General features: G+C 41.0%; 1 protein-coding gene across 2 annotated transcripts in view; it reads right to left on the bottom strand.

Annotated features, from left to right (window-relative positions):
* The window catches only part of LOC121183725 (MAM domain-containing glycosylphosphatidylinositol anchor protein 1), a 156,838-nt gene that overhangs the window by 83,001 nt on the left and 51,422 nt on the right, over positions 1 to 22,415 (bottom strand). For both annotated transcript variants that reach the window (XM_041040931.1, XM_041040922.1), the window contains exon 4: positions 13,273 to 13,447. In XM_041040931.1, coding sequence (XP_040896865.1) covers positions 13,273 to 13,447 — 175 coding nt within the window. The remainder of the gene's footprint in view (positions 1 to 13,272; positions 13,448 to 22,415) is intronic.

The raw sequence follows: 22,415 nt of genomic DNA on the forward strand, positions 1-22,415 counted from the left end.
TCACGCGAATACGGCCGCTGGACTATTTTTGAAGTCTAAAGCAATCCGCAAATATTCCACCTTAACAGCCAATGGGAGTACTCCTTTCAGAAACGAGGGGCTTGCCTCCATCGATACCATATACTTTAGCCAACTTTTTTTCCGCCAACCGTGACGGAAATAACCATTATCGCTGCCTTGTACCGGAAAGCCGACTGTGCTAATATTTGCGCTAACGGGGAACGGCAGCTAATGCTAGTGCTAACTCGGCTTGTAGCAAAAGAAAACCAATAACTGGAATCAACTTACAGATACGGAATTTCATAACTTACTTGGCAGTCCTATAGTCTCGCTGATTTTTCTCAAAGCAGCTTGGACCAAAACCTCTCCTTTTTTTGTCCTGTCTATAGATTACAGAAGTTGCAGCATACAACTCAGGACGCCCACAGACTGTTACAAAAAGTTTGTCTGCCATTTGTGATTGACGGTGATGTCAGAAGCATCTCAACGCTGATAGGCTTTCGCGACACAGCGTCACGACAAGTTTTCGCTCAAGTTGAAATATTTGCAGCTCTCGGGGACACTATTCGCGTTCCGCCGACGCGTCTTTGCATTGACTGTATATAATCGCGCCGCGGGGGAAAAAAAAAAAATCGCTTCGCGTTTGGTCTGAACACACATTTCGACAGACGTTAATTCAAGTGTGTGATCATTCTGATGATTTGGGAGCAGCAGTGCAACTGACTCTATCCATTTTCCATGCAAACAAATCTCTTTTTGTATTCTTTCTTATTAGCAAAGAGCAGCGTCCAAAATTCTCACCAGCTTGTCATTTTGAGCCAGCACTGACCGTTCAATATGGCAGATGCATAATCAACATTAAGGTAAATGGAAGTTTTGGTATGGAAAGATGTCCAATGTCAAAGGACTTGGATCAAAATCACGGTTAAAAAAAATCATCAGCAATGAGCAATGAGTGGCTAATACAAGTATCTTTTTTTATCCACTGTAGTGTTCATATGTTTTGTTCACAGGTACAGTATACTGTACACTGCACCATGCTGACACAAGAGGTTAAAATAAAAGTAAATAATTAGCTTACTCATAAAGCAGATATGAGAGAGAGCTTGAGGCTGAATGCTGTGCGTTAACGAAATCTCTCACCCTCTATTTTATCCAAAGGGCTTTAAATATCTGGAACATGAACTTCATCAAAAATATGTATTCATGAGGAGCAGGACAATATCTGCCTCACCCTTTCATATCTCCCTGCCTTCCCATATCTATGGAACATCTTTTGCCCGTTCAGTCAAAAAATAGGATGCACTGTGGGACTAAATTTGATTTGATAGAAAGACAGATGTATTATTTTCCTATGACAATAGTCCTCTGATCTGCTTAGCATACACGCTATCAAGCGAATAGATTTAGACACACTCACTTAGTTGTACACACATACCACACAAATTCATTTTTTTCTCTGAAATACAGAAAACTGTCTCACATTCACAAACACAGACACACGAACACACACAAACACAAGACACATACAAATATACACACATTCAATAACTTCTATTAAGCAAAGCCCATTCATCTGAAAGACACTGTGTGAATATATGCGATTGGTAATGAAATCCACCTTAGTATTCCATCATATTAGTTCTGAAGTGGATCTGACAACGATATGATGATAATCTGGTAGCAGTGGAGGTGATAATAATCATATTCTCCTCCTTACAAAGATCAAAGGAGAACTCAGAGTTGCCAGGCTGGCTCCTTATGGTGCAGGTGTATTTTTACTTCATATTGTGAGTCAAATTATTTCATTTACATATTTGACTGGAGGTGAGATAGTGGTAATGAGAATCTTTTAGGCGCACAGAAAGAGCAAAGAATATGACCGATAGGCCTGTCTATTACTGTGCATATTCTACCAGTTAATATTGAATAAAAGCTACGGAGCTCTCTCTTGGATGTTGCTACATCAATTTTTTTTTGTATCATTAATTGCTATCTGGGGTCATGTTAAGTTCATGTACAACTATAATATGAGTTTCTTTTAAGATGACATAACTAAGGAGACATGAACAAACTGGATTTAGGCAACCTTAAGTGGAGTTATGTTCAGTATTCAGTTTACTGTGCTGCTTAGGAATATGTATCAGTAAAACTTAGATGTACCAACAAAACACCGGAGCAACACTTTATTCTACTAAAAACCATGTATGCCTCTGCCAAATATTATATGCAGCTTAAAAATAGGACATCATTTGGCCTTGGCAGCGTAATTGTGATGTTGTACATTCACATTGTACAACACCTTCTAGCCAAAATGCAACAGTATCCTGTTGAGAGAAGCCAGAAGCCGTTTGCACATTATCTACACCTAAATGTAGCATAAAGACTATGTTTTCTAATAGAGTGAGCAATGAGACAGCATTGCTGGTGTACACCATGGCTCTATGCTGAGCCATGAACCTCAGTTTGACACTGCCTATTCAGTTTCCAATGAGCTTTGATTATTGCAGGTAACTAGAGAAGCAGATCTTTATGCGTGTGGTTGACTTTTCAGAGCGTAGCATGACTTGAATAACTAAGCTTTCTTGCCATAAACCGTGAGCGTCACTGTCAATACTTCTTTCTCTTTTAGGCTCAAGTACATTGCTTCAGCTGGATTCAGTTGTTAAAGTGGTTTTCTGTTGGGCATTTACCGCGGATGTATTGAAAAGGATCAGCTAATATTTTCAAGAGTCAAACAATGTGCGCTTGAATAATGTTTCAATGCCACACCAGCACCTTCCCTCGCACTGAACTCGCTGCTTGCTTTTTGTCGTGTGACTACATGGTTTTAACTCGTTATTGTGAAATTGGTGCTGCACCATGGTGAGATTTGTGCTTTTACACCATCAAAACCCCACCATGCCTCTTCTATATCAAACCCATCTTGCAACTGTTCTGCTAATGCACCACTTCAAGTGTGTTAGCCCCAAAAATGCATTTAAACTATACAATGAAATCAACACCTTTGTTACAATGATAGAGTAATTATTCACCTTCTGCACATGGAGCGAGTACATGATGACTGTGTGCTATATGTTGTCCTTCACTTAAAGTAGATTTTTATGAGCTGCAACAACATACTCAACATACATTATATAGTACTATATACAATTTGGTAGATGGTTTAATCCAAAGTGCCTTCCTTTTTTATAAGCGCTTACATTTTTGGCAGGCCCAGTGGGAACTAGACCTCTAACCCTGACAGTGTTAGCACCATATTAAACTCACTGAGCTACTGTAAAGCAGTGCTATATATCACTTAAGTGAAACATTTTTACTTTGAAGCATGTAGCCTTTGGTACTGACTGCCCCAGATATCTACTGACAACTCAATGTATGAATCACAATGTGGATGTTCAGTCTAGTTATTCAAATGTGGGCACAGCTTTAACCTGGAAATGGATGTAAAAATAAATAAATAAATAAAATAAACCAGTAATCTAAAGTCTGAGGTCAGGATTTGTGTATCTCAGACTGTGCAGCATTCATCAAGCAACCAGGACTGTACCAACTACTGAAGACAACAAAGTTGTGTCTATGGTATTTCCTATCTCCTGTTTACTTTTTCATACAAAAGTGCACTTCAGTCACCATTAGGATGGAAATGCATGGTCTTTCTAAGCCTCTAAATATTAAGGTCCAATCTTTGGGGGAGTGGGGGGGGGGGGGGGGGGTGAAATACACCATCACTTTAATAACAAAGTAAATAAAAAGCAACAAAACAAACCAAAACTGACCTTTTCAAATTAAATAAAAACACCAAGTTTTTTTTTTTTTTTTTTTTTTTTTTTTTTTTAAAGAGCAACCTTCATGTTGCGAGACACTTAAAGGACTACCTGAATGGGCTTTGAAAAGTGCTATAAAACAGGGACTAGTCTTGTTTGTCCTTCTGTGGTCTGAAGAGGTCACCCTGAGACAACTTCTCTTCAGAGTTTAGAAACAAATTATTATTTATCCATGTACACAAAAATGTACCCACTTATCTTAAGGTCATGGTTTTCAAACTCTGTCTCTGTCCCCCCGACACTTGTGTTCTATCTCTTCTTTCATCTGTTCCTGCAGCTCCATCAAATTGCTTTATTATGTACATTTTGTTTATTACAGAAGAAAGTCATACAAAATGCAAACTCTTCCTGCTAAACGACCATGTAGACAGGCTGAGTGTCCAATTTGCTTGCCCTAAATGTCTGTGGACAGTCAATGGGAAGATGTCCACAAGACCATGGGGGAGAACATAAGAAATCCAGCTGGGTACAAGTCCACAACCTTCTTTCTGTGAGGTGACAGTGCTAGCCACAGAGCCAACGTGACATCCTTATTCATTATAAACTATTATGAAATTGTTATGGCTGACTTGAGGATTTCCTTCTGTCACAGCAAAGATCAAACCATTCGAGTGCAAGAAGGAAGGAGGAAGATGAAACTTGGTGGTGTGGATAGATGAATGCTCCTCATGCAGGCTGAAGCAGTGTACTGTGTGAGTTTTTGTGTGCAGGATTATGTTCTTGTACATGAGTGCAAGTTCCTGCATGTCGGCAGCATATGCAAATGTGTGTGAAACCATGTCGGGGGAAACAGTAGATTTGAATGTCCTCAGTCTGACACCTATGCGTGTGCTTCTATGTGCATTAACAGAAGGTGACATATTAGCGTCAGTCACTTTGACTTCATCATCAGCCTCCCAAATTCAGTGTTAACTGAAATTGCCACTTCTTAAGTGTATAAATCCCTGTTAACATGAATTTGCGAGTGCTAAGCTATCACCTGCAGTATCTGTATGGTGCATCTATAGATTGGTAAACTGCTGTACACGTCAAAAACTGTGTGAAGAGGAACCTGTTTTTCTTGTGAAGTTGATGAAGTAGATTGACTAGTAGGGTGTTGGTGTGGAACAACCATTTCCAGCAATGTTTCCAGAGATTCACACTACTTCTCCTAAAGAAGGAGGATTCTGTTTTTGGCCCTTCCTTACGCTAAAAGGAGTTAGGCTCTGCTTTTAGTGTCTATACTCAGTGAGTCAGAGTGCTGTCAGTCTGCCCCAGCATTCCTTCCACTTCCTCCCACTCCTTCCACTTAAGTGAAAATATAAAGTATATGCAGGACTTTCTTCCACTGAATATGATCATAAGTCCCGAGAGACAGAAATCAGAAATTTATTGTATTTACAACAATAAGGTGTTTTTTTTTTTTTTGTTATCATTTTTTTTAGTAGCTTTTCTTTCTCATTGTATGTGGTCACACTGATTTCCAGGTTTTGGAGGCTTTAGGGTGTTATCTTTTCCAAGCACTTTTCTCAAAGGCAACTGATTGGAAAAAAAAACAGTACGAGCATGGATGTCTGAAGTTTTACAAGGCAAGACTTTTCTTTCACTCACTGGAAGCACCATGTCAAACACCATGCTTCAGGATGCTTCTGGTCTAGATCAATACATCAGATCACTCAAGCAATTTCACAACAACACGTCTAATATAGGACTGAAAATGTAGAAGAACATCCCACAACTTTTTTTTCAGATGAATCTTTTTGGCTCTACTGGATCAACAAACATCATATAATCGCGATTCAATAAATGCCCAGTTAATGTAAGGTTATTACATTTTGAAATATCCACTGATAGGAGCAACTTTCCTTGAAAAGTACAACATCCTGCTGCAGGGACTATAGCTTTCTGTATGTCCTCCACCAGAAGTAGTTGTTTATTTGTAATTTAAAAAGTTTAAAAAGATCAGATCATCCACATGAACCAAAGACCTTACAGTGCAGACACTGTAAGATTTTCTATTTGGAATGGTACTGTATTTCACTGCAAGCTAAATATTTTACCTATACATCTTATTATTAACCATCAACACTGAGAACCTCACACATTATACCACCATTCTTTTTCTTAATTTCTTGCAGTTTCATTAACTATAACAGACCTTCCTCACAGCAGATAATTTTATTTGGCAAAAATGTGAAACTAATACTGGCTACAGTCACTATTACATGTACCAGTCACAGCACCATTGTATTGCATACACTAGCTCACTGACACACCTAAATGGACCAGAGCCCTCTTTATTGTTATCAGTTACACTTTTGCTGCCATGACAAGTCATGATGTTGACCATGAGAGAGGCCTTTTAACAAACTGCACTCACACTAATCCCTTTCATTTTTGTAAATTGGGCAACATGAGGAATTTGTGGTCATTTACTAAGAATGTTGGCTAAAAATTACATTGGCAGACTGATGGTTCTTTCAAAAGCAGATCTGTTGAGAAAGAGGAAAGTAGAAATACTGTGTTGGAATACACAATGCCCACAGTCACATAAGAATTCCTTTTGACTGTGCGGGAAAATCAACCGAATATTTTCTCAAGGCACAAGAGCCCATATTACCAGGAATTTGACTTGATCTAGTACGTTTCTAATGTACTTGTTCTATTTGCAGCAAAAAAATAAATAAAATCATAGAGCTAGGAAGTACGAGAAAAAAAGCAATATAAACTATATATTAAAATACACCTCCAGCATGGAAACAGTGACCATTCCTTCAGAGAGAGACAGAATAAGTGAACAGTGGATGAAATCAACAAAAGAAAGTTGAAGAAACAAATCCTACAGAGGCGAGGCTGAGCGACAGAGAAAACACAAACAGGCAAAGGAAATCACGAAGAAGCATGCACAAACAGAAATATATATTGGAAGAGCAACCAGCAGTAATAACAAGAAGCACACAGAGAGAGGGGCATTGAGTGTCACAGAGAGGAAGATTAACAGAGAAAGTTAGGAAGGAAGAAACACATCACGTGAAATGTGAAAGAGATGATGAGCAGAGGAAAGAAAGTTTGTGTGGGTTTTCTGTGACTCAGAGTGTAATGTGGTGCCCCAGTGATTCGCACTGTGGCATCAGCCTCCATCCCACTGAAAGGTCAGAGCTTCTTTTAAACTACCTGTTACCGCCTATCACTTTCTCTGCCTGTCTAAACTACAGTTAATTGCTCTCCGTGTCAAAGTGTGTGTGCAGCCTGTATTGAATGTGTTCGCGTGTGTGTGTGTGTTTGTGTGTGTGCTTTGTTCCCATTCAGTGCCAGCAGTGCCACTGCCCATTGCTCCTGATCCAACCAGGACTGGTGTGTCACCCTGAAGCTCAGGGACCATGTTGTGACAGAGGACTCTGGCCAACAGGGACAGACTAAATGCCACCTAGCCTGCTGTTTATGGGTGAGAAAGTGTGTGTGCGTGCATGCGTGCATGTGCCACTGTCAAAAACACCAATTCTAGAGCACTTGTATGACTGCACTGGGACCATTTCTAAAGGCGCAGTGCTGGAATAATAGATTACACATTCTTCTGTTGACTCCCATAGCCAGTGACAGTTAGGGTGATAACTGCCAAAGCTGTGAAAGGGCTTGTGTACATTTGGAGATTCATGGTCTTACACTCCATTGACTTACACTGTCATTACTGACAATGCTACAGGAGGTTAGTGCCAGTTTCTTTGAAAAAGTCAGTCTGGCTGGAAACTCTGCTGAAGTGGAGTTCAGTTTTTAACCAACTGGATTTGCTTTGATACATTCTACACTTGTACATTATATGTACAGTACATATAAACAGGATGTAATCTACATTGTGTCATTCATATTCATTGGCATATTGATGATATAGTGCCATAAACAGGAATGCAGCTGAACATAACACCCACTTTGGCCACTATCTGAGTATATCAAATCCCTCTGAAAAAAGGAAAAAAGGAGACTGTACACATCAAGGTCAACAGCAGTGCAGCTGAAATTTCACTCACCTCCACTGCACTGAGGATGCAGCAGAAACCATTTAGATACTGTTAAACCTTGACATTCAGTGAAAACTATTTGCATGGCTGGGGAGATACTGTAGCTTTTGTGAGTGTTTCTCTGTCATCTGGGTGATGTAATGTTAGGTAAGTCCGGTTTTCTGTGTTTTGCAATGATCTTGAGTCAAAATTTTTCATAAAAGTAAGACAAACAACAACTAAAAAAACATCTAGCGAAGGACATCAGCATCAAGAATATCATCATCTTCATCTCCATTGTCACAACTTTGCCATCAACATATAAAAAAATATATATATATATATCATCATCATCATCATCATCATCATTACTTCCCAAAACTTTTCCACTTACCTTGTTGTGTCCATGAAGAGAGTATGAATCCACAAAGAGGACTTGATTTGGACTAAGCTGATCTTACCAGGTCTTTTTTCTATTTTCATGAATGAAGCATTTTTCCTGATCTATGCTAAAGTATCTTTGGCTGGGTTTCTGAACCAAGTCCATCCCATCAGTAGAGGTTACTTAAAGTTAAACCCCGCCTGCTCACTGTCCCACTGCCTCAGTGGTTAGAGTGCCAGGTCACTGGTGGGCTAGTTGATACAGGTGACCCCCGAGTGATGGAGGTCAAACAGGGCAAAAAGGTTGTTTGCAGTAATGGCTGATGGGTGGATGAGGTGTTGCTGAGTGGAGAGTATTAGTGAAGCCACTCTAAGTGGTTGTAGATTAATGGGAAGGTTGCTGTATGTGCTTTTCAGTGGAATTGGAAAGGGGAAGATTGACAGAGAGAAGAAATAGCTCCACCTGTGTTTGCTCATTAGGTATATAGACTTTATAATTGGTCAGCTGAAGGTCTTGCAAGCAGAGTCATAAGGAAAACAAGCTGGCAGGCACGATCCATTCTGTACTACCTTATTTATTCAAACTAGTCCTATGGTTAATAAGTAAATATATGCTAAATTAATAACTGAACCACAGGCTAGATTCAGTCTAGAAATAAAAAGAGGGAAATGTAAAGAATGAGAAAAAAGAAAGGAAAGTCATGGGTCTGTGAGTAGTGGGGGAAATGTTTGGATGCAGGTAGAGAGTACAAAATGAAATAAGGAAGTGAATGAATAACTGAGAAGGAGACAGGGTGTCGGCTTTAAAAATAGACGAGTGACTTCTGCTGCATGTGCCTCCTATTCAAAGCAGAATATTACATGCACCTTTGCTCCAATCCTGAAACTCTCCACTCATTTTCTCTGCTTTCTTTTCAGTCTCCATCTGTCATTCACTCTCTCTCCTCCTCGTTCTTTCCCACTGTTGCTCTCGCTCTCACACGCTACACTTTGAAGTGTGAGTGTGTGTGTGCTTTTGGACATGTCTGAGAACACGTGCATTCTTGAAAGTGTATCCATATTAGTGTATGCATCAGTGTGCATCTTCATGTACTGTATGTAAATGCAAAAGATATGTGTGTGTGCCACATATGAATGAGTGAAGAGCAGGCGTTTCTGTTTGCTGGCTTGCACGCCTGCTTGCATTCATGTGATTGTATGAGACCAAAGTTAAAGCTGCATGCAGGGCAGATGACCTAAAGCCAGACACTGCTGTGTTTGGTTGAGCCTCACAGCTGAGAGGAGAAAGACCCCAGCTGACTCACTTCATATGCACACACACACAGAGACAAAAAAAAAAAAAAAAAACAACACACTGCTTCCTCACACATTAGTGTGTGTGTGTGTGTGTTTGGTTGAGAGGGGAAGGCTGGATGGAAGGAGAGACAGAAGGAAGGAAACCATGGAGGATGAGAGGACAAAATGCAAGATGGATAAATGAGGGAAGGAGGCAGAGGGAGGGGGAAATAAAGAGTAAAGTGTGAATAAAAGTGCAGTGTTTGGTCATTTTGCTGAAAAAGCAGAGACGAGGAAAAAACAGAAAATGTGTGATTGGGAGAAACGGAGAGGAAGAGCTGAAGCGCTTGTTTGTACCCTGTGAAGGTAACAGCATGTTCTGCCCTCTAGTCCAACAACTGGTCTGTTGGATGCATCCAAATTGAAAAGCATATGAGTGCATCTACCTTATTATGTGCATCTCTCTCCTCTCTTTTCCCATTTCTCCTTCTCACTGTCTTTGTTTTTATTTCAGCCTCTCCTCTCATGTCTTATTCTTCCTCCTCTTCTTTTTTCTCTTCTTCCCTCTTTTTTTTTTCTTTTTTGAGTGGAAATTATGACTACCTCAATACTACACTCTACTCAGCTGCAATCAATCACCATTCTTTTCCATTTCAGCTTTTTCCTGTACTTGCTGTACAATTTTTCCTGGAAAGGTCGAGTGGTCTTTAGGTAACTACAATCTGGCCTGCACATCTAATAGAAAGGATCCAGGTCAGCATTCACGTGTTAGATAAAATGAAAACTAACATCTTGTCTTTCCTGCAAGTTCCTGCTTGAGCTACTCTTGTTCTGCAGTCTCTTATGTACCATATCATCTGTGACATCTCCCATTGGTTTTTGACAGCGCTTTTTGGAGCCTGGTGTTTACCACCAGCTGCTATCTTGTCAGTTGTTTGGAGCCAGATGAGCCACAGTGGAGCATGGATGGTGATGATTTTGGTCATGCAAGCAGCAACCACAATGGCCAGTTACCTTTTACTGTTTAATAATGAACATGATTTATCAGCCCAGTCCAGCTTTAGCTTCTGTACAGTGCACAAGAGGTCACTGTTTGATAAATATAGAAATTACATGCTATGGCAACAGTGACAACACAGCTCAACTCAAATGAACATTTATGGGAGATTTTGAAGCTACATTCGAGTTCCAGTGACTTGTAGAATCCACCCCCTTTAGCATTTAAGCTGTTCTGGTGGCTGATGGCTCAGCTCCTTACAAAGAAACCATGTTGTTTTTTCTTTTGTCACCCATCTGTTTATTTATAATTATAATATACATTGATTTTGTTTTTGCTTTTGCAATTTAAGAAAGAAATTGGTTGTCTTCCCACTTCACCTCCCTTCTGTTCACGTTGCATCTTCAGGGACTTCTACTCTCACTTCAGCACTAAGCCATGGTGGTTGGTGCTTGTCCTTTCCCTCCTCTTCCTTCCTCCCTATTTAAGACCACTCTTTCCTCATGCTCCCATCCATCTTACCCTCCACTTTGATCTATCTCTCTCCCTTTCTTTCTTTTTCCCTGGTAGCCTGGGCTAATTGTTACATCGTTCTAGCACCAAAGTCGCCCTGTGTAGGAAGCATGGCTGATAGCCGCTGGGTCTAACGCAGCGTGGGGGATGGGGAATTGAACAAGCATTGGCCATCAGAGCTGGTTAGCTTCACAGAGCTCCTGTCACAACTACACTCACAATACAACCTGTTTACTACCCAGGCCCCCTGCAATTACCAGCTCCCCAGCAGGGGCCAAGCTAGCGCCTGGGGAGAACTAACACTATCAGCAGAGAGGGAGGAGGAGGAAGAAGGGAGGGAGGGTGAGCCCCATTAAGAGGCTGAGGCAGAGTGGTGGGCAAGTGACAAATCCTAGAGGGACAAGCATGGGGCGAGCATGTGTGTGTGTGTGTGTCTGTATATGTGTGTATGCTTGCTGTCTAGTTTGGTGTAAGAGATTTGAAGCTGAAGAGCAGTGGCAGACCGTAGTGTTGCGTTGTACACAAAGCAGATCAGAAGAAGAGATGAATTTAGCAAATGAAAGAGAGGTAATAGATGTTTAGTGTTATAGGGCCCTTGGAAAATCAGCCTTTTTCTATTAGTCTATAAACAGACCATTAAAATGATTGAATCAATGAAGGCAGGAACTATCTATGCAATAAATGGATATAACGGATGGAAAGGGGTTTTAGGGTGCTGGGAATGAAATAAAAGTGCACAATAGTATTGATGTGTCAGGCATATAGTGGCATGTGAATCAACCTGTCACCGTGACCTGGCCCCTGACTCACAGGGACAGTGGGGCAGTGAAACAAGCAGCAGCACGGGGCCCCTACAACACAACACTGCTTCTCAACCGTCACATGTTGAGCAAGATGGGTCCATCTTGCACTTACTCAAAGAGTGATGGGACTACAACTGAAACAGGAAAAAAGTAATCTTTTTACTATTTTTTCATGGTTAGCCATTATGGCATTTAATTTTTGAAATGAATAGTACCCTGGTAATACTGTTAACCTCAACATGTACAGCAACTACACTGGAGAATCTATAGATACCGGCCCTTCAGCTGCACAAGAACACATTTTGAAAGCAGTTTTTTTTTTTTATAAGAATTGGTGACGGAACAGGGACCAAGGACAACAAACTGTGTCTTCTCTCAACATATTCAAGCTATTTAATCAATTACTGTGGCTGCACAAATAACAATGATGAAGCAGTTCTGGCATTACGGAGCATAACAGCCTTGCACTCCACTTTTTGTCTTGTTAATCCTCCTCCAATGTCAGTAGACTTTGCTTTTAATTTGATTGCTGCAGATTCTGAAAATGTTGTGTATCCCACCACAACAGCACAGTGTCACATGCTGACACTGTTGCAGGTTAAATCTCTCCAGTGTGGAGTGTCACTCTGGAAAATTACTAGTGCCTGATAATTATTGGTGTCCAAGATAAAAGGGTCTCGTAATATAATTTAATACCTTTTTGGTGTCACAAACAATAACAGAGGAGCTGCTATAGAGCCCCAGAGTACAAGGACTGTTTATAGGATCAGTAACGATGTCCAAAAAGGAGAGGTAACCTCTTAATTATCAGCAAACTGGTAATTTGCATACTAATTACAGAAGGCGGTGTCAAATTGGAGGATGTGACAGAGTTTGAAAGCAAGAAATATTCAGGATGTCTAAATCTGAACAGGTAACAACCTGATTTAATTGTTAGCTTTTCTTTAGAGTAGAGGGGACATGGGTTAGTTGAGAAACAATGGGCTAGGGAGCCCGTACTGCCTGGACTAACTGTTATAAAACTCTGGATGTATCCCACAGACTTCACTTCTTTCCAGGAGTATCTGACAAAACAGGTTGTTTTTCTCTAATTACCCTCATTGGCAGAGTACACACACCTGCCTGCCTTATTCCATACATTGAATCAAAGATTGTTTATAGAATAAAATGCACTGAATTTGAGATGTTTGTTTTTAATGTGGTGAAGCCTCTTATCAACACCCTTCCCTAATACTGCAATTCTTTTTGATCTATCATCTTTCCCCCTAATCCCGCAACTATGCTTTTCATCCTCTCCACTTTAAATCATCAGATACTCCTGGAAACCATTCCCACCTGAAATCTCATCATCTATCCAATCTGTCTTTCATCTTTCCTCCTCCAATCTTTCCATCTCTCCCCCCATCTTGGTCTTGGGGGAAAGTGGGAATGGCTGTAGTGAAAGTCAGATGTGGTCTAGAAGTGGAAGGAGTTTTTTTTCCTCTTTCTCCCTGCCCACTTACATTGCACATCTACGCGGATGGACTTGATGGCAGCCACCCCCACCCCGTTGTCGGCCTTGCAGTAGTAGCGACCCCCCTGCACCCTCTGGATGCCCTCGATGCGCAGTGTCTCGTTGTAGATGGATGTTTCTTGGAACTTGTCTGATGCACTGCCTGCCGTCTTCGTCCACCGTACCTGAAGAGAGCGAAGGAGAGAGGGTAAAATGTTGAACTGATAAAGACGCTGTCGGTGAGAGCGAGCTGTACTGAAGGACAGAATCAGTCAAAGTCCAGAAAGTTGAGAGACAACAACAGAGTGAAAGGCTAAGAAAGGCACCTTGACATTTGATTTTCACAAAATGTCTCGTTTTAAAAATACTGTAAGCAGTAATGTAGAAAAGTTACCACTCTAACATCTCTCTTCCCAAACAAATCTTCATGTTTATACACACTACTCATAATTACACCAAAAATTACAACACAGAATTGTGACATACTGTTCCCATAACCAAGCAAAGTAAAGTGATGGACGGGCAGTTCTGCAATAGACAATTTGCAATAGATGAATTTTTGCACTTGTAACCTCAGCCAACCATGGTGACACACCCTGGAGTACACTTCTGCATCATTGCAGCATGTTGAGACTTTAAACTGAGACTGTCCTCCAAAGAAAAACAGCAGGATCAGCCATTTGAGCAAAAGCCACCAAAAATTATATATATTTACATTCAAGTGCCAAAATCTTCTAATGGCCATGGGAATTGAGTGCTGCACATTTTCACATTTTATTCTATGACATAAAATAGCAAATCTGTGAAGACTGTCTTGCTGAACAAAACATGTAAGTACCATAAACTTTTGTTTGTCACAGAGCTTATTTTCTGCAACAATCCAAAGTCAATGCAAAGATCCCATTGTGTTTTGTCATGGGAACCAGGTTGGTGCTAATTTCTGGGCTGGCCAACAAATTCCTTGCAGCACTCTTTTATGACTCAGTTAATATGTTTTATATACTGTGACCATGACGATGAGGCCCCACTTTACCTGAACAAGTTTTTTTGACCCTAATCTAACTCACCCAAATCACTTTTGTCCCTAAACTGTACCTGGTGATTTGCACTGGTTTTGAAAAGTAAAGGCAAATGACAATGGTTTGTTGATGGAGTGTCACATCAGAGATCACTTCTGTGTATCCTTGTGAAGGGCAGCTGCACACAATGCATTTTGTAATTAATTTTGGAGGCCTTGTTGGTTGAATCACTTCTCTCACCTTGATTACCTAAAAACAGTCTCCACACAGATATGATGTGGTTGTCTATTTTTAGTCTCTTCAGTGGACATTTAAGTAACATTATTCATGTAACCCATGATTCATACGCTAAGTCTGTTTCATTTTATAAATAAAGGAACATTTCCACCTCAGCCAAGAAAAAAAAAACCTTTTGCAATATTTAAAGTTTTTTTTTTTAATGTGCCAATTGTAAATGTGTATAGAAACAAGTTGATGGAAACAGAAATACTCAATCAAAACAACACATTAACAACTGAAGCTCCTGCCCCCTAAATAGTTTTTCAAATACATCCTGTGTTATCCTGTTTCCATAAAGTGACTTTGAGTTGTTGCAATGCACATAAAGTAAATTAAGTGACAAAAAAAAAGATACAGTGCATGAGTGAGACAGAGCCTTACTGTCACTGGGCAGGTCATTAAATTCTCTGAATAACTGATCAGAATTCTAAATGCACTTATCAGTTTTATCTTGGTGATAAAATCGCTGTCTGCTCTGCAGAGTGGAAGTTAATGACACTGTCACTGACACTGTACTTGTGTTGTCCATGAAGCTAAACTCAGAGCATTAAGCGTTTTGACAAACTCTATATGGCTTTTTCACGCTTCAATTATCCCATCAAGCTGGGGGAACACTGCGCGGCAGACAGCTACATGATACTTTCACTCGATTAATCAAATGCACAAACATACACACACACACACACACACACTTCGGAGATGCATGAAAGCCTGTAAACTCATCAACACTGAAATGTTATTCTGGCTTTTTGTGTGTGTGTGTGTGTGTGTGTGTGTATGTGAGAGAGAGAGTGTGCAACTGTGTGTGTACAGTCCATTAATCCCTATTAACCCTTCTGTCTGTTATCAACCTCGACAAGACTATCAACCATGTCCTGTTGAGGAGGTCAGAGAGGATAATGGGCAAAAAGTCACTGATACACAGTGTGCATGTGTGTATTCGCTTATGCAAATGTATGCGTGTAGAATTGTGTGTTTCCTGTTTTCATGCACACACTCATCTGCTTGTGTTCCTGAATATGTACACAGCATCGGTGTCCATATTCACTCTTAAGTGTGTGTGTGTGTGTGCATGCGCGCGTGTGTGATTTGGTTAGAAAGCAGGTTATATGGATTAGTGGATTATCAGGGCCTGTGTAAACGCTCCCTGTCTGTTTATTCAGCTCTGTTTGTGGGAGGGATTTGGAGGAGGCAGACTGCCATTGATCAAACCAGCCAAGGTGAGCAATGAACCGAACCCTGTCTCTCCATGGTTTAGTGACTACGGTTTGCATGTGTGTGTGTGTGTGTGTGTGTGTGTTGGCGTGGGGGGGTGGGCATGGGGGGCATAAAGTGTGCATCTGTGTTCCTCTGCTTTTATCCTATCTATTCAAGGATTAAAAGATGAGAGAAACTTTTACAAATTATGGACATTTTGTTTGCTCCTGCTTTGAAAAGGGAGCATTTTAGAGTTATTCATAGGATTAGAGTTCAGGAACATTAAGATTAGGTTCACGTTCAGAGGAACTTTAATCGCAAGATTATGTGATATGGGGCTTTGGAACGGGAGAAGTGAAAGAATAATGTATTTGAGTTAAACACCAGTTACTGTATTTTTATTGATGTGTCCTTTTGTTATGTGTATATGATGAAATTTTGTGGAAAGAAGGGTTGAGCATGAAATCAGGATGATGTATTGCACTCAAAAGATTAGTCAATGGGGACATGGAGGCAGTATTTGAGCTTAGCATTACACTGCAAAGAGTGTTGTTTGATAAGGAGAATCTGGGGGTAAAATGCATGTAAGGAAACAGAGAGACAAAGTGTGTGAGGAAAGAAAAACAGTGTGAGGTGGTGAGAAAGGTAAGGGGAGATTATGTGTGTGAGAATAAAAAAAAGGCTGCATGTGTAAGTGAGGAGATATAGTTTTTTTTCAGCGTGTGAGAGAAGGTAAGAAAGGGAGTGAAAGGGAATGATATATACAGTATCGCTGGCAGCTGTGTGATGGGGAGAGAACAAGTGCATCACGCTGGGAGTTGCTCCACCAGGGAGGCAGATGAAGCAAAATAGAGAGGTGATATTGCGAATAAAAGGGGATATTGTGTGCGATGCAGATGACAGCCAGGAGGCAGAGGAGCCTTTATCTGCCTGTGACACCAGCAGCTTAAGACCATCACCTGTGCTCTCTTTCTCTGACCTCTTTCGCTTTCCCTCCACACCTCTTTCTTCTGTCTACCTTCAACAGGCATGTGACGCCTCTCTTTTTCTTTTCTTCACCCAGGTCCCGATGGAAAGGTCTAGATATCTCCCTCTCTCAGTCCTTTTTCTCTCCCTCATCTTATCCCTGTCTGGGCCCCCTTTTCTCTTCCCCTTCCTTTATTTCTTTACAAAGTACAGGAAAGCCAAACACTTGCTTGTCATCAGATCTTGAGTCTGAACGCTCATTCGTTTACACACATAAAAAAAACATACATATTTCCCCAGACTTTCTCCCCCACACAGATGCATTTGTTGAGTCGGAGCCTTTTGTAATAATAGCTCTTACATTTGGTTAGAAGTGTAATGCGAAGGGATGGTTTGGGATCCCCGGGGATCCAGCTCGACATGAAATGCAGCAGGTTTTGTTCACTGTTTCTGTATTCAGCTGGGGAGCTGTACGCTGTCTAGGACGCAGATGTTTCACCAGGAGAACAGAAACAGTGCAGAGAAAAGAACAACCTCGTCTTGCAGTATTGCAGGCTGAAGGTAGGGACCACTTTGTGTTTTTATGGGAGGGTGGGCGGATGGCGCCATTAGTCCCTATTTAAATTATGGTTATTGAAGAATGCACTAAATACTGACCAGAGCCAAACAGGCTAGTACATTTTCCATTAGTGGTCGCATGTTTTGTGATCATCATTCACAATAATTCACTTTCAGACAACATTTACTCCTAACCAATGCATTGCACTTTGTGCACTGTTAGAGCCATAAAGATATGGAACGAGCTGTTTCTAAGATATTTGAGTCTTTGCGATGTTTGGAACAAACACGAGTGTGGAGTGTTGTACCCCCTATAGTCTGGTACTGCATTGAGTTTGAAAGACGTTTTGAGATTTCATCAGGGGCTATTTGGTTGCCATGGCTTTGAAGTTTAAACCCAGAGAGTGAAGTCGATATTGTTTGGTGAAACACAACTCTTTCCATGTTAAGGCTTAAAGCTGAAATGAGTGAGGCCCATTCACCAGCAGTTCTCTCCAGCAGTGTACACATTTCAGCAAAGATGTTTTTGATGAAGTGTTGTGGAATGTAATTTGAACTCCAGCTGCATATGTGAATTACATGAATAAACTTTACTGGAATTGCCAACCAAAGTTGTAGCCTGATAAGCAAGTCAACATTTTGATAATGGAAGCTCACAGAATCTGCAGCCACATTTAACAATCCACTGTCAGGTGTTAGTTTACCTTGCAAAATCCACTCCAATCCAAAACAACGGCCCTGAAATAAAACCCAACTTTATGAAGCTTATAATGTTCAGAGGACAAAATATGAGATACAACTTTCAATGTTCAACCACCAAAATGACCATGGAGTTGAATCAACACCTCTCTGACACACTGTCAACAAAAACTGAACATTATGAGCTCCATAAAGGTAGGATTTATTGCATAGCTCTTGTATTGGATTGCTGGATTTGTGTGTACCAAATAAAATGGCAACACATTCCAGCTTCAAAACAATGGAGCTGTGTGTAGACTTGTAGGGAAAGAGGAAGAGAGGGAGTGAAAGGTGTGTGTGCCGCTTTGGGTGGTGAGGGAGAAGGAGGCTAATGTGTGTCAACTATACTGACAGGTCAGTGGCCTGCAGCTGTCTGTCTAAATGTCTGACTCCCTCCCCTTGTTTTCTTTTTAATGTGTGTGTGTGTGTGTGTGTGTGTTGGTGGTTGGGGGGGGCTTTTGTCTCAATCTCTTACCGTTCTTCTCACTCTTCTCTCTTTCCCTTCTGTCTCTTAAATTGTTGTTCTTTAACATTGCACTTCTATCCCTTCACACACACACACACACACATACACACACACACACTCACCCCTCACGTCTCTCCTCAGAGTGACACATCACAACAGAATCCAACAGACATGGTCCAATGGCCGTCAGACCCTTTAGCCCTGACGTCTAAAGTGGAAACTGTCAACAGCGCACAACAACACGACAGACCTTAATGCTGAATTAGCATTTAGCTTGGAAAATGAGGGTTTAGTTGGTTGTTTACATATTTCTCTCTATGTTAACATGCTATCAATATTCAGCACGGCCAATAAAAATGATAAAAACAGTACAGAAAACTGGGCTAATCTGATCCTGAATTATTGTGATGCAGGTGATGAACTGGCCAAGTCCAATCTTGATCTCTTCAGACACTCACATTTACATTTCTGCCTGAGCAATTAAGAGAGTACAGTCCACCTGACTGGCAGAAAAATAACCACATCTCCCCTGCTTTGTTGACAAAGTTGGCAGCATACTTATTCAGTGTAAATTGCCATCAATACAAACACAAATCATAACTGCTGATACTGCCACGAAAAGTTAAATCTTTCTTGGCTCGACATCACTGTAAGCAATGCTTAGCTTGCAAGGCTACGCCCCCCCGGTACTGTGGCTGCTTCCTGGGGTGTTACAGAGTTTGAATCCTTTATATTCCCTCTCAGTAACTCACCGAGGGCTTGCTAGGCCTGCCTTCTACAATTTTTCTAACTCTTTTCTTGATGTAACGCCAGCGGAGTTGACAATACAGTGCTTTATCCATCCAACTGGCTCACTTACCGCGAATAGGCTTAAGATGGTAATCCTGTTATCGGGGAATACTACTTGGCATGGGTGCAGACCCAAACACACACAAGGACTGAGACATACAAAAACGAGAGGATGCAACATCTGAGCGAGAAGTGTGGGCGAGGAGGAGAGAAAAAAGGTAGAAACAACAAAATGACAGTGACAAAAGAAAAAAGGGTAGTAGTAGGGTAATAGTAGCAGTTTGAACCAGAGAACAGACACTGAGAAGCAATCATCCCCACTTTGCTTTGCAATCTATGGCTAAATTGAATGACTGAGAGTGACAAGGTGTGGATGACATACAGTATAAATCTAAACAAATTTGCCCATGGAAATATTTATTTTAATTATCTGTCAGAGGGAGCAGAGATGGAGGGCTAGAACAAAGCAGCTGAGAAACTTTAAGCGACCAGACTGAGCAATAAATATCATTTCAAGCATCACTGCCTGAATGGACGTTACTTTGGTGATTCATGGCATCAGGTGTGGGGAAGTTCAGGGAGAGAGGGAGCGAAGAAGGAGACGTGGGTGAGAACAGGTGAGTTGAAGAAGAAGAAAGAGAGCAGGGACTTTTCTTTCTTTTTTATCAGTATGGGAGAATTACAGGGGTAGGAGAGGAGAGAGCAGCAGTGAAAGGGGAAAGGAGGTGAAAGAAGGAGGTGAAAGAGCTGAGTAAAGGGGATGAGAGAGAAAAGAAGCAGAGAATAATAACGGACACAAAAAAGAGTTAATAGCGGGAAAATGAGAGGGAGTGTGGAGCAGAAATTTAACTGAGCTGATTGAGCAGACAAACGAGGTGGAAATATAAGATGAATGTTTATTCATTATGTCAGTTAAGTGGCATTTTCATTATGTAATCCTCGTGTGTTAACATTTGCCTGTTTAAAAGTGTAATCAAAAGCTTACAAGACCACTTTAAGCAAGTGGCGGAACTTGATTATTGTCAAAAAGAACATGATTGGTTTCACATCAATAAGCTCTTACGTGAGTCAGTTAATGTGGCTGCTTCAGTCTGAATATAACTGAGCAACAGTTGCCATCACTCCACATTTTTTTAAAACCCCTTCCAACCTTCTTTGCAGAGATCACACAGCAAAAAGTTCAATAAAACTGACTCATTGATATTGAACACGACACCCTCTCTCTAACCTTGTCATACAATATGAATGCCTTTATTGCTCTTTCTGCCTCTGTAATATGAGACCATGGCTGTGATGAGATTACAGGAAACAGAGGAATCATCAGCATTTATGATAATGTCATGATCTTTGAAAATAGGTATATCTAATTTCTGTGTTGACGAGGTTATTGATGCTGATGATGGTGATGTGCGTTTTCTCAGCTTGTAATCATGGACTTTAGGGAATTTGACACCAAAGCTCAACAGATGTTTTCCATTGCTTGTTCTCAGGAAGATGCCAGGTTTTATTTAACACTGAGAAAAATCAGCTTATTTACTTTCACCTATGAGCAAAAAAGAAATTACATAATTCACATATTGTGGACACATTTCAAGAGTTTGTTCAACATTTACTTGACCATCAGATGGCTCGAGTTAGAGCAGAGCAAGCGGTGGCAGACAGAGTCAGCAGACATAAGCTGCTCGCTCCGAACAGCCTGTGTGTCGACAGCCGTCAGCTGCAGTGTCAACAGCTACCTTACACGCTCCGCCCATGTTGGATGTGTTAGTTGTAATGACCAATGGATCATTAGCACAAGTAAAGCATGGGGTGGAGAAATCTGAGCTCTTGCTTTCTCTCCTTGTGTGTGTGTGTGCAGAGATGATGATGATGATGCCATCGTTGAGTGGCAATGATGATGCCAGGCTGCCGAGAAGTAAAGCCTTACAGATATCTACCTACAGCACCTATTAAAGGGGTAAAGATTAACCCGTATTTATCAGAAAACCCACACAAGAGCCAGAGATTCAGCTACATTGACACACACCCACTGGTCTGGCCCCAATTACGGATGAAACTCGGGAAAGAAATTGATCTGCCTGTCAAAAAAATGATCTTTCCAAACAGCTACTCTACTATCTATCTGTCTATCTATCTCTGTCTAGCCACTATTAACTACACAGTCCACTTTTTTCCCACCATTTCAGTTAACTTTGTCAGCAGGCATTCGAACATTTAGACCTCATCTTTATTATTTTTAGCCTTGTAGAGAGGCCTGTCTGTGAAGTGCAGTGTGTTACCACGGCAGCAGACACTCCAGAGACACTTAAACATACATACAAGGGATAGATGAGTCTAGTATAGAGTTGTACCAGACTCATCACCAGCAATATTAAGTGTTTTTGTTTTTGCTTCGAGATCTAATTTGATTCTTTGTTCCCTCACTGGGTCAAGTACTCAAAGACACTGTCGCAAAGACACACTCCCACACTCTCCCAGACTCATCTGAAGTAGTTTGGTCCCATTGTGTTTTTAGTTTCCATTTGAACTTAAGTGTGAAGTAAAGTGATGCAGAGACATGGCACAAAAGCAACATTTTAAAGTTGTCTTCATCAAGTGTTGGATAAGTGATTGCACTGAAAAGGTTGATTAGCCAACTGGATTTATCCAAACACTTCTTCATGAAGCCAGAGGTACGGAACAGCAGTAATTCTCCCTTCTCTAAGCCTCAACATAGAATTTGGCTACCGTTTTGTCTCTGTATATGCTACGTTTTGCTTTGTCTGCTTATATAAACATTGCTGGTTTGTAGCCTAATAACAGAATGACCTTCCAAAACACTGAGTAAACACCATAGAACAAGGTGCAGAATTGCACAAAGATATGTTCGCCCTCCCTTTCGACGGCAAGCCTAAATTCCTGGAAAGCCCATGTAGGTAAATGTCATAAACTTCTTCCTCTTTCTTTCCATCTCTCCATCCAGTTAGGGGTCATTCAGTGACCTTGTTTGCGTCTAGGTCGTGTTCCCACTGAGTGCCTGTGCAGCCTCGTGCTGCCACCCGATCAGCCTTGCTTTCAGCCTCACTATCGATCGCCTTCCACTCACCCCTCAAGGACGGAAATCCAAACCCACATTCCAGACCGCAGCCCTCATCTCCCTCC

Source organism: Toxotes jaculatrix, chromosome 1 (genome assembly GCF_017976425.1).
Source record: "Toxotes jaculatrix isolate fToxJac2 chromosome 1, fToxJac2.pri, whole genome shotgun sequence".
Taxonomy (NCBI): Eukaryota; Metazoa; Chordata; class Actinopteri; family Toxotidae; genus Toxotes; species Toxotes jaculatrix.